This window comes from Vicia villosa, linkage group LG5, assembly GCF_029867415.1.
Source record: "Vicia villosa cultivar HV-30 ecotype Madison, WI linkage group LG5, Vvil1.0, whole genome shotgun sequence".
In the NCBI taxonomy this organism is placed as follows: domain Eukaryota; kingdom Viridiplantae; phylum Streptophyta; class Magnoliopsida; order Fabales; family Fabaceae; genus Vicia; species Vicia villosa.
In genome coordinates, this window is record NC_081184.1 from 115,493,326 (window position 1) to 115,507,111 (window position 13,786).

At 33.4% G+C, this 13,786-nt stretch overlaps 1 protein-coding gene across 1 annotated transcript; it reads right to left on the reverse strand.

Moving 5' to 3' along the window:
• Positions 1–1,199: 1,199 nt before the first annotated feature.
• LOC131602105 (protein DETOXIFICATION 46, chloroplastic-like) lies at positions 1,200–11,173 on the reverse strand. The gene is made up of 14 exons (XM_058874109.1): positions 10,637–11,173; positions 10,451–10,545; positions 5,097–5,205; positions 4,924–4,979; positions 4,581–4,636; positions 3,958–4,096; positions 3,553–3,690; positions 3,390–3,458; positions 3,170–3,280; positions 2,790–2,918; positions 2,554–2,631; positions 1,876–1,947; positions 1,729–1,788; positions 1,200–1,646 (listed from the first exon to the last, which is right to left on the reverse strand). The coding sequence occupies exons 1-14, from the start codon at positions 11,067–11,069 to the stop codon at positions 1,545–1,547; spliced, it is 1,647 nt and encodes a 548-aa protein (XP_058730092.1). The 5' UTR covers positions 11,070–11,173; the 3' UTR covers positions 1,200–1,544.
• Between the last annotated feature and the right edge of the window lie 2,613 nt (positions 11,174–13,786).

Sequence of the window (13,786 nt, forward strand, 5' to 3'; positions counted from 1 at the left end):
TGCTTTGATAGACAAATTTATTTTTCTTTGACAAAAATCAGGAGCTGAAACACCCGTGGGGAGTAGTTTTTCCATTAAGGACAGACATCATGCTTCTCAGAGAACATGATGTCGAGGACAAAAAATGCATAGAACTTACTCAACTATTAGAATGAAATAAGGAACTCAAAAACATCAAAGAAACAAGGGTTGTCGTCGACTAGGAACTGCAATTTCAAGAGGTGGGTGGCGCATGAAAAAAAAAAAACTCAAGGGTGTGATTGCAAGAGGTGGTTGGACCCAAAAAAGAGTAATATAAGGTTTGGATCCTAACCTAGTATGATACCATGTCAAACTCAGAATCTGTATGTGGTAAAATCTGCATTTTTCAGTAGGGAATTCTCTTTTTAATACTGTTGATGCAGTATGATACCTTAAAACGGCTAAACCTACAACTGGATTAAATAATACCTACAGCTAGACTAAATAATTAGGAGAATAGTTACATAATTACAAATATCAACAAATTTGTGCAATTAATAATTAATAAAACTGTCCAATTCTATTGACAGATGTTTGATAGGAAGATTGGTCAGTGGGATGCAACCCTCTAAAATTCATTGATTGTGGATGGGAACATGATGAAATTTTTTGGAATAGAATTTGATTTAATTATTATTTTATGGAAGTAATCTCCCGATCTGAACCAACACACTACTCACCTGAGTGAATTGATTCAAATTTGATTGCAGCTGTGTAGGGATATCCAACTGCAAGGGAGCGGGTTTGAATCCGCAACATCTCACTTATTCACCGTTAAAGAAAGAGGTGAAATTCCAGCTACTAAACCAAAAAAGAAAAAAATTGATTCAAGTTTGATAGAAAATTGTGAATTTTTGCCCAAGCCTAATTGATGAAATTTGTTTGAAACCGTATAATTTATTTGGTCAAAATTAGTTTAACAAGACACATGCACACCCATGGATAAATGCCTCTATTTCTAATAAATATGACTGTTAAAAGTCTCATATTGTATTAAATATGACATAAATATAAGTTTATAGATGCAAAACACCCCTAAATTACCGTCAGTATTGTAGGGTTGAGTTAACCCAATTGATATTCTAATAATAGAAACATATTTATTCTCTTCTATTTCTAAATGACCCTTGTTTAAGGTTTTTTCATATAAAAAGTAGTAAATGAATTATCATGGACCATTTGAAAAAAGAAAACACTATCATAGACATTTAATATCGATCCGTGTTAAAATCCGCCTTAAAAATAGAAGGTTTGCTGATTACCTTTACCCCAGTAGCCCCTCACTTGATCACAAAGATACGTTCAGAGCGGTGGCAGTGGCGGTGGATTTAGTTTCCCCACATCACATCCCCCATTTCCCCACTTGGTTTCCGATACAACTCAGCACCAGCAGTTTCTCTGCACTGAATTGAATCGATATTGAAATGAATGCCTATCTTGTTACGTATTTATCAAGATTTGCAAGCAACATTCAACATGCTTCTATTAGTATAATGTATCATGAACTAAACGGAGCTCCAATACTATGCAGTCTTCAACTTCTGCAGCTCATACTGGCTTGTATCTTCCGAGTATAAAATGCCTTTGGGAGATAGAAGTCGCAGAAGGGCCATTGAAAATCGAGCCTAATATACACAATATTCCCTGTCAGAATATATCCACGAAATAATACTAGTACTTTCTATAAGTTCTAGGGCCGAGTCTTACCCATTGAAATCCAGCAAGGGCAAACCAGCAGCCTAGCAAACCATATCTACTACATAGGATCTGCATTGATGTAAATTGGGTGTTACAGAAAGATTGGTCAAGAGATATATTACGATGTACACCAGCAAGCCAAGGAAAATTTGTTACCAGTAATACTAGGCCATTCACACAAAAGCATCCACTCATTGACAAACTTAAAAATTTTAGATCCCTTCCAGCCTGTGTAAGCAAATATACACAATCAACTAACAACCTTAAAATAACACTTGTTATACAATGCATTAAGTTTCCCGTCTTTAAATTAGTAACAAGAAGCAAGCTAGATAAATAAAATAAATTGTCACAACTATTGAGGAGTTCAGAGAGCAACAAAACTACAACGGGCCAATGATCCAAGATCAGTAGGAGATCGGAACACAACTTTTTCCACCAAATTTTTTAAGGCATTAGATATATAAATCATCTCTCTCATATATCATGAGTTCAGTACATTATATATGGTATAATGGCCTTAAAAAGGAAATTACATGGTTTAATTGAGCAAGTTTAATGCAACCACCAAAATAAGTAGGCTTTTTAGAGCCTCGACCCCAAAGGCTGTTTCATAATGAAACTTGTTAAAGAATATAAAACCACTGGAACCTAAGTGAAACAGATTATTAGGCTTTTCAAGAGGCTTGGTATTTGAAAATCATTTTTATGCTAAAAATCTAGGTCAGGTAATAGTCTAGACAACGAGTACAAATCCAACTGAACAAGACTACCTACATAAGAAAACTAAAATAAATAAAAAAATCCTAATATTCCAATCTAACGTGATCATACCATCAATGTTCCCTCCAGGCTGACAATTGCAGGTGTCACCACCAGCGCTAAAAAGTATGGAATCAGAATCTTATGCATCTGCATAATCACAAAAACAAATTAACCACAAACATTTCTACCTATATTTATTCCATTAAGAACATCTGTATTTCTATCAGTAACCCTGCCCCCACAATGTAGTCAAAGGAGATAGTGAAACATTCTGAGCTAAAAAGCTTTAAAATCCAAAAACTGACCTCCTTGATGACCATCTGATCGGGGGTAAAAATGTAGGGGAATAACCAAGGAACAAATGTTCCAACAATCCCCAAAAGCAACCCAGATACAACTCCAATAGTTAGAAGAGACCCTAGAAGCGACCGAGCCTGTCAAGATAACACAAACTCAGGGAACTTTTGAATATACATAACAATGTATGGAGAGAATCTACAATATGAATTAGTAAAGAGAACATAGCATCATTGTTTAAAACTAGCCTTAAAACCATAAAGAAAGATGATCTGCCTATATAATATGAAATTCAACTGAGCACAAAATAGAGCTCTAAAACTGATACTATCTATATATGTGAGGTTTGAGGAGAGATCTTTTGAAATCAGTGAATAAGTATACTAACCTTTGCCAAACTCCGATTTACTCCATACATCAACTCAGGCATAAATGATTGAGCAGTTTGGGAGAGAGGTTCACCAAATATTGTGCATAACATGTAGATCTGAAGCATGACCTAACATACGAAACGGATTATCAATGTTAATGAGTTTGGTGTTTAGATAATGTGCAGATAGACAGCAAAGGAATAGAGTTACAAAATAAAACACAAGAGCAAAACTAACTTGATGAGCAGCCATTTTATGTGTACTCATTGATGTAGCAAAATATATAAGTAGAGAGTAGAAAGCCACCTAAAAATCAGAACTTTCAGTTGTATTAGTTATATTTAAAGGTTAGACTATTCCATAAAAAGAGCCACAAATATAGCAAAATACTTTATTCAACCTTCAACATCAATGTCACAAATACAGGAGCGGCAAGACTAAGTATTGACAGAAACTCCTTCCCTGAAGGAATGGAGAAGGCATATGCATTGTATCCCTTCTCATTTAGAGTTTGGCTCATCATATATGCAGCAACAACCTGAAAACAGGAAGGGGTGTAAGAGCAGTGCACGTTGATTATTTTAGTACATTGAAAATAGGCAAAAACCATATATGATACCATTAACATTCTGAAGTATTATTAAATTTGTCTGAGAAGTACAAACACTAATCTGAATATATAGAAGCATTAAATCATAGGCCTGATTAATAAGCTGAATACAAAAAAGCTGATATTTGCATAGCATGTGCCTACAGCTCTAATTACTTATTTTCAGCATGATGCATATGAGTTTGTTCAGCATACTTGTGATGCTAATGTAGCCCATGCAGCCCCAGCAATCCCATAGCCTAAATATCTGCATAGAATTATATCACCAATTCCATTTATAATACTGGCAGCAGCCAAAGCCTTCATGGGTCCCCAAGAATCTTTCATACCAAGACTGCGTGAAAGAATATGGATATCAAGAATATGAATTAAATGAGAATCTAATAGTTATAATATTCTCAAACTTAAAATCTTAAAAAGCCACATTCTACTAAATATTACCTAGAACTATTAAATCAGGGTAAAGAACACTTTGCTCAAACAGTTCAAAGAACAATCAGGCATTAAGAGCAGAGAGGGGGTAATTAACATTTTCATTTAAATATAAGAAGCAAATGAGAAATCATCAACATAAAGCAACCAGTATTGAGAGACAAAAAGGAGCCTTGCTATCTGAGAAATGTCACTCATAATACCAAGAGTTTCTGGGCAACTACTAAGACAGACTTTATCACCAAATTGAACAGCATTTCGAAAGACTTGATATAAACTAACATAGAATGTGGAGAACAGATTCTGAGATTTGACATAAAGTCTTGCAAATTGCAACAACTCATTTTAGAAAGTCGCACAAAGAGAAATGAATAGTATGTCTGTACCTTGCACTCTGAGCAATCGATCCAACAAGTAAACAAGGCCATGCCAACCCTCGAATCTAATACCAAAAGAAATTCAGTGAGACTAAATCAAGCAGAGAATGGTACCTTCCCTTGATCAATTTCAGTATGTAAATAATGAAAGCACATAAGTAGAATCTTATTTGAAAGATTATATACTATAAGAAAAGAAATATTTCCATACAAACCCTTTATTTACTATTACATGAAACTAAAAATGAAATTACTCATTTCTCGACATAAATTGTATTATGTTTTCTTGAATTTTAAGAACATTAATTCCAATCTTAATTTAAATGGAAGGATATTAATCAGAAAAAAAAACCTGGACATAAGTATTAGCTGCTGGTACTATATGTACATTCTTCGGTCCAGTAAAAGCTGCAAAAGACATAAATAGATCAGTAGTGGATTAGGCTCTGTTACTATTTATGCATTAGTGAATTACTATTATCCCAAAAAAGGATCACAATTGGACAGAGATGTCATTTTCAATACCTGCGAGCGTTGTTGCACCAAATAACCTTGTGAACAAAAGCATTGCCAGGCCACATGATAAACCAATAAAAAGCAAGACAGATATGTGATGCTGCACTTCCTCCCTGTCCTACACAAATATTTTCCTAAGCAAAGGCAATGCAATAAATCCTAAAAGTTCTGCGTGCATAAAGTCATTGTTGTAAATTATTAATTATAATTAATAATATGGCTGTGTTCCAAAATGACAAGGAAAATATGCTAGTGGATTTGAATTTTGAATTTGAAAGTTGGCAACTCTTCATGAAATGTTGCAACCGTTGGTGAACCATGCTGTGGGCCAAAAGTCATAACTCTTGGAAAAGAAATTGTTTCACCAAGGGTCGCTACCTTGTGAAACAATATCAGCATGGCCTATAAAAGCATAATTTCGGATTCAGAATTATTAACACAAAAGTGCAAATCCTCTAGAATAATTCCAGAGCACTCTTCGCTACATTCGAGTTTTCGTCAGTCTTGCGCAAACTCGAGAAGGCTGAATTATCCTGGGTATTCCTGCGTAGAAACTCCAAGACAAATTGGGAGTGCTTGAAATACTATAAGGAAAGTGTTTCGTACACGATTCTAGCCTCGATTCCATTCGGTTTAAATTGATTTTTCTAACAATCTTATAGTATGATCAAGCAATGGCAAATCGAGGCTTCCGTTTCAAGCATCAAATGACGAACAATTGTGTCGCTGATACATTCTAAACACAAGAATATTTTCGTTATTATGAATCCGGGTACGTTTTATTGTTTTTCATTAAAAAAAAAAAGAAAAGTATGAAAATCATAATATCAAGATTTTAAACAAATATGAAATTAATCTAATAGTTAATATTAAAGCATGGTTAATGAATGACATTATGATTTCTTAGAATCGATTAATATGATAATTATAAAACGATATAAAAGTGTTTGAATTGGCATGTATTATTGATGGAGCAGTGTGTCTTTCAAATCCATGTTCTGTGTCATTGTATTGCTAACGTTCATATATAAACATTTCGTACTTCGTAATGAATTTTTTCTTAAATACAGGGCATCTAAAGTATGTCATTGTATTTGCTAACGTACACATGAATTTTAAAATGCAAGTTTTATTTTCGTCATGTTCTATGAATTGTTATGAATGACAAATACAATTAATTTGAATTGATTCCTGTTTGTTGTATTCCAAATATTAAAAGACTAATATTCAAATTACTATGGGGTCATATAAATGGTATTAATGAAAAAATGGTACTGTATCTACTAGTTTGGTAATTACAATTTTATAAATTGAGCAATTTCGAATAAAAGTGTTAACAATAATATATTATCATAAATTGTACACAGTGAATATATAAATTATATAATAATACTATTGTATTTTCGATTATATAAATTGTAAATTAATTTGGATTTTATGAAGATACATGTTTGTATTCAAAGAAACTTATTATTATAAGTTATATAAAGATCATCTAAAGATAGATCATGATTTATATAGACCTCTGAATTTGGAGTTTAATATAACTATTGAATCTTGAGATGTTGAATTTTGAGAACCTTGTCAAGGAGGATAAGGAATTCGAAGTACCTCGTGAGAAAGGTTCTCCGTGGATTGTTGAAAACCGAAAGTTCTTCACTGATTGTTGGAATATCCCGAACTAAGGATAAGCTAGAGAGTCTACAAGGCTAAGGATCTAGGACCGAACAAAATCACTTCTCAACTTATTTCTCTCGTGTAGAAGGAAATAATGAGAGTTCGAAATGTTCTTATTCTTCAAGTGGAAGACGATCCTAAGACTTGTAAGGAAGCAATAGCTTCAAAGGACTCTATTTTTGGAATAATGATATCCAAGATGAAATAGATTCAATAATGTCAAACCATACTTGGAACTTCTCGATCTACTTAAAAGATTAAGATCCATTGGATGCAAATGGATGTTTAAAAGAAAGTATCATAGTGATGGTACATTAAACATCTACAAGGATTGATTAGTAACCAAGGGTCTTAGGCAAAAGAAAGGTGTTAATTATTTAAACACATATGCACTAGTAGCAAGGACGGCAACAATTAGAGTATTGTTTGCATTAGTTTTTGCATGAACTTATAGTTCATCAAAAGGATGTCAAAATAACATTCCTAAAATGGAGATCTCGATGAGGAGATTTACATGGAGAAATCAGAAGGTTATATACTTCTTGTTAATGAACAAATAGTGTACAAGCTTGTTAAATCCTTGTATGGATTAAAACAAGCACCGAAACAATGACAATAAAAGTTTGACTTTGTCATTGTAAGAATCTCCGATTAAGGAGGAGTTAGAGGGAGAATTTTTAATCTTATCAAAACAAGAATTCAAAGAGTTTGTCATCATCAAAAAGGGGGAGATTGTGAAGAATATATCTTATATCTAGTTTTGATGAAGACAAAGGTTATCAAAGAAGAAAAAGGATCAAAAGTTTCATGCACGTCAATGATGAAGTTAATCAAGAAGGTTGAACATAGAAATTCAAGTGAATATTTGAGACAAGAGAATATAACTAAGGTACTCATTGCAATTCATACTATTTATTTTAAATTGCTCATAATTTTATCTCTCACTTCATCTAAAAACCTTCTTGCATCATCATGCATGATTATCTAAAAAGCTTCTTCATCTAATTCTTGTAATAAGTGTTTGTACACAAAGTTGTGTAAGAATATTGTGATATTCCTTTGTCTCTATGTTGATTACATGTTGATCATTAGCAACGAGATGAATAAAATCTTAGAAACAAAGAGGTTTCTAGCTTCCACATTCAAGATGAAAAATCTTGAAATAGTGGACACTCTTTTCGATCAAAGTAAAGCGAAAGAGTGGGGGTTGAGAAAACCACATTCAAGATGTAAGATCTTGGACTAGTTGACACTCTTTTGGAGATCAAAGTAATGCAAAAATAGTGGGGGTTATGAACCTAGTCAAAGACACTTTGAGAAAGTTCTTGATAAGTTCAAACTGTCACGTTTCAAAAGGTGAATATTCAATTTGATCTTAGTGTCAAAATAATGATGGAAGAGTTATGGCTATATTAGAATACACAAGTGAAATTGGTTTTCTAATGCAATGTACTATATGCGATATAGCAGTTGCAAATAGTAAATAGTAAATGAGTAGATTTACTAGCAATCCAAATGGTGAGCATTCCAAGGAAATCACAAGGATTTTGATTATCTTTCAAAACAAAATCTTGACCTCCATTATGGTAGGTTTCCTACCATAGTAGAAGGATATACCAATATGAGTTGGATATCAAGTGTTGGAGTTCATATATTTACAACTAAGTGGATATGTACACTAGTTGGGGTGAGATTTCTTGGAAGAGCAATAAATAAAGATGCATCACTATCTTGACCATGAAGCCATAGTGTGTGGATATCTCTACCACTGGTCAAAGAAGTTGAATGATTGAGGGACCTTCTGTTGGAAGTTCCATTGGCTATAAACACTGTGTTTCAAAGGTGTTAACACAACGTGACACTTAAGCCAGTTTAGCAAAAGAATTCAGATAAGTGTAAAATGAAAAGTTTGGGCACTGAGGCCTTAGACATTCTTTCGTGAGAAAACTGATTAAAGATGTAATCATTTCATTCACATATATACGATCGATCTATAATTTGAATGATTCATTTACTAAACCAATGGTCATGGATTAGTAAAGACAATCTCAAAAGGTGTGAGGTTGAAACTCCTTGAATAAGTGTTCCAACAATGATAGCAACCCAATCTGAAGTTAATACATCTTAACCTAAGATTCAATGGGTAACAACAAGTCGTTGATTTGGAAGTTGGTGCAACATTTTGTGACAATGTTGACTATTACATAATTGAGGGTTGAGTTTTTAGAAACTCTTAATGAAGTTCTATATCGAGGAGGATATGTATTTCAAGAAATAGATACAAACTGAACTTCACCTATATGAATTTCAAGATGGTGCCGTCTTAAAGTGAGAGTTGGAGTTTCTCTCATGAAAAATTCATGAAAACAGGAAAAGCACATGGCCATAAATAGTGCTAGGCGAGATATGTAGGCGAAGAACCTTTAAAGAGTGTGTGTATAGTAACGCCGGTCTGATCACATGGGATAACGGTTCAAAGCATAGCTACCTAACGTTCCGATTAGGCTTTGCGTTGTCTTTACTAAGGTTAAGTTCAAATCGAAAGATACCTAACTGTATTAACACTCTTTTGCTTTCTATATTCTGGAATTAGACTTGTCATTATTAGAACAAGTGGGGGATTGTTGTAAATTATTAATTATAATTAATAATATGGCTGTGTTCCAAAATGACAAGGAAAATATGCTAGTGGATTTGAATTTTGAATTTGAAAGTTGGCAACTCTTCATGAAATGTTGCAACCGTTGGTGAACCATGCTGTGGGCCAAAAGTCATAACTCTTGGAAAAGAAATTGTTTCACCAAGGGTCGCTACCTTGTGAAACAATATCAGCATGGCCTATAAAAGCATAATTTCGGATTCAGAATTATTAACACAAAAGTGCAAATCCTCTAGAATAATTCCAGAGCACTCTTCGCTACATTCGAGTTTTCGTCAGTCTTGCGCAAACTCGAGAAGGCTGAATTATCCTGGGTATTCCTGCGTAGAAACTCCAAGACAAATTGGGAGTGCTTGAAATACTATAAGGAAAGTGTTTCGTACACGATTCTAGCCTCGATTCCATTCGGTTTAAATTGATTTTTCTAACAGTCATGTGATTCATAACAATAATGCCAAAATGGACCTGGTCATACATTACTTTAATTATTATCCTCCTCTTCTGTCACTGTTGGGAGTATATAGGTCACCTCTCTTATCTAATTGTCATTTGACCAATTCCTAGTCAATAGAAGACTAACCACTCACTTGAATCCTAACAAAATTCCTATAGATACTGAATCTCTCATATCACTATACTTTAACCGCCATTACCAATCAACATAGCACTCTGCATGACTCCATTGCCATAAAGACTTTTTATACAAGTATCTACTCCCACTCTCGCATCAAGTTAATTAAGCTCTGATACCACTTGTTGGATAGTCCGTGAAGCATAAGGAGCAACAAGTTAATAATTAGGATTAAAAAAATACCAAAACACCACATTTCCACCGAAAACCTTAGAACATTAGCCATATGATATGAGTCATCTCTCTTCAATATCATTAATTTATCTAGGTCATTATGAGCCAATGTAGACTAAACACTCCTCATAGTTGAATACCAACTTAGTTTACAAATACACATTAATCAATATTTTCTATCTCATACAAAAAATAGGGAAAAAGTCCAAAAAAAAAACTAACCTGTTTAGCAAGTGAAGTAGCAACCATATTTGAAGTAGCAATCGACAAAAACATGAACGAGTAGCTCAAGTAATCACAGAAAACAGTAGCAGGACCTGTTTGTAGAAAACGAAATTCATATTCATATGCATCATACATTATTGCTTAATTTTAGTAATTAAACAGTGAATGTGATGAAAAAAATACCTAAAGCAGCTAGTTCAATAGAACTTCCTTGACCAACAACTGCTGTATCAATGAGACTCATCAACGGTCCACACAACCAAAGTCCAATAGCCGGTCCAGTAAACAAAACAATTTCCTTCATCTGAATCCATATACTCTGCTCAACCAGTTCATTCACTTCTTCTTCATCTCTGTCCACATCAAAACCCTCGCTGATTTGTTCCGTATCTTCAGATTCCTCTATGACGTCGTGGTTTTGAACTACACGAGATGGTATAAATCCTAACTGACGGTGCTGCTTCGACAATGTATTGGATTGATATGATGGATTGAATCTGGTAGAGTTCTTGAGAAAGGAAGGTGCGAGAAAATGAAGAGGTAAGTGGCGGTTGGAGTGTGAAATGAGGCTGCGGTTTTGGAGGAGAAAAGTGTGAGTGAGATGTAGTGATGCCATTGTTGTTGTCTGGAAGTGGAAAGAAGGCAACGAAAATTTGAGACGATGACAGAAAAGGAAAACGAGTGGTTGTGAAGTTCAAATCCGCGGGAATGAACTAGATCCGACAATTTATTTATTTATTTTTTTGTTTTATAGAAAAATATCTTTTAATAATAACAAGGGAATCTAGGTTATTTACCTCATTATTATTAAATACAAATTCAACTCTTAGTCTTTGGAAAAGCCACTACACAAACAACTTATAGATATTGTTGAAAGTGAGAGTTTGAGTTATGTTAGTTCATTAATTTTTTTTAATTAATTAATTTGTTTTGGATAATTTTTTAAGTATTATTTACTCTACTTCTTGAGGTTTCATAAATATTATTTATTTTGCATCTTTCGACTTTATTAATATTTTTATTTTTATTTTAATTATATAATAAAAATATTTTCAGTCGTTTGACTTATGCCTCAATATTATAAATCTTTGTTGACATTTCATTTAATTAAAAACTGTTACTATGTTTTTCGAAATGAAATTCTAATTCTTCAATCTTGTTTATGGTTTGAATCAAGTATCGTTATTGTTCGGATTATGTTTTTCGAATTAAATTATAGGAAATGAAAAACCTTCATGATTCGGATCAAATCTTTGCATAATTCAAATCATGTCGGCTAGATATTCTTGATTCAGATCAAAACTTTCATAATCCAAATCAACTTATGTTTGAGTTTTGTTTAAGAGTCGGTTTTACGCGCTAAAAACATTTTATAGAAGAAAATAACAATTTTATGAGATGTGCAAGAATGCTCATTGTGACAAACTTAATTACTATAATAATAAATATAAGGACAAGCAACAAAACACCCTAAAGAGTTTAAGGATATTCGAGGAGCAATTTTATATGTGAGCTATTTAAATTCACAAACATTATTAGTCATAGCTATGTATTCAGCCTCAGAAGAGAGAAGTTTTTTTTAATAACTAAGTTTAAAAAAAAAAAAACAATATTTCAAAAGAATTATTCAACTAATCATGTTTGGTGTTTTTTTCCACGTAGACATGTGGGATGGCGCTTCCTATTTTTTTTTTTAAATTTCCAGTTACCTCTGCAGAGCAAACATTAAATATTTTCGCAGATAAATTTAAAGGTAAATTAGCAGGTAACACTAAATCAGCAGGAAAATCCGCAGGTAACTGAAAAAATTTAAAAAAAAAAAAATAGGAGGCACCATCCCACATGGTGCCTACGTGGAAAAAAAGTATAGTTAGTTGAGTAATTTTTTTGAAATATTGGTTTATTTGGTATTTTATTTTAAAAACTTGATTATTTTAAAAGAATCTTCCAGAAGAGCTTCTTAAAATTATAGCATGCTTTTAGGATTTGGTATTAAAGAGTTGTCTAGAAAGATGCAGAAACCACTAAGATATCTCCCATTGTCAGGCAAGATGTCCAATCAAAATCATAAAAACTCTTAAGTTGGATAAAAGAATTGGAAGAGAGAAATAGCCCATGAGCAGGGGTGGGCCTCAGATATATAAAAACATGGATGTCAGCTGCATGGTGAAGATCGGTGGGTTGAACTCATATGTTGAATTAATTGCGAGACAAAATGGCATATATGAGGTTGGATGTTGATAAGGTGAATTTTAACACCCCTTTTCTAAACCCCAAATATAACGAATGTTCACAGAGTATTAACATGCATAAACAAAAGGGCGTCACATGTTGTTTTCACCGCAATGAAAATCCAAAACCAAAAATACAACATACAAACATGCATCTGATCATCTCATAACACAATTTGAAAACTTCATGTTTCATTAATATGCATATCGCACGCGAAAGAATAATTATAATCAACCAGTTCAATGAATATATCTCATACTATATTCATCTACCAATTCAAAATAACATAATCAATTATGCTATATGAAATTCAAGAACTAGGCCACATAGCCATACAATTCAAATACCTAAAACATCATACCAAATATAAACAAGACAACAATAAACATGAATTCGAATAAAACCCCCAATGTTACATGACCAGAGCATTTGACTCTCTACCTAATCACATATAAACCAAAAGCTCTTCGGCTAAATCCTCGGACAAGCTCACTACTCGTCGGAACCCGCACGATGTCACAATGAACATCATTCAAACAGAAGGGTGAGATATGCATCATAATGAGAATATATAATATGTACAATAAACATAACATACAATAGCCTTATCATTCATCACACTTCATAATTGAATAAGTTTCACAATTATCGTACATTCAACACATTTTCTCAATATTCGCACAAAGCAATCACATCAATTCAAGAAAACAATCACATAGCACACAATGAGACTCAAATGTAATAAATGTGACTCAATGCATGTGGTACCATTGTGGGTATCAAGCTCACCGCTCCCGATCGAAACCAGAGCCACGCTTCTGATCCAGACAAGATCAAAGCTCTCAAAATATGAACATATAGTTCACCGCTTCCGAATCCACAAAAGGGAACATAGCCGCTCATGTTTCCACACAAGGATCAAAGCCACCATGTGAATCCAAAGTGTCACCGCTTATATTTCAAAGCCACCATGAATGCATGTACAATTATCACCAAAACATATGCAATTAAGATTATCCATACAATCTTAACATACGGCATACCACAATAATTCAACACATTAAATTATCCACCAATTGTACAACATACATCAAATAAATC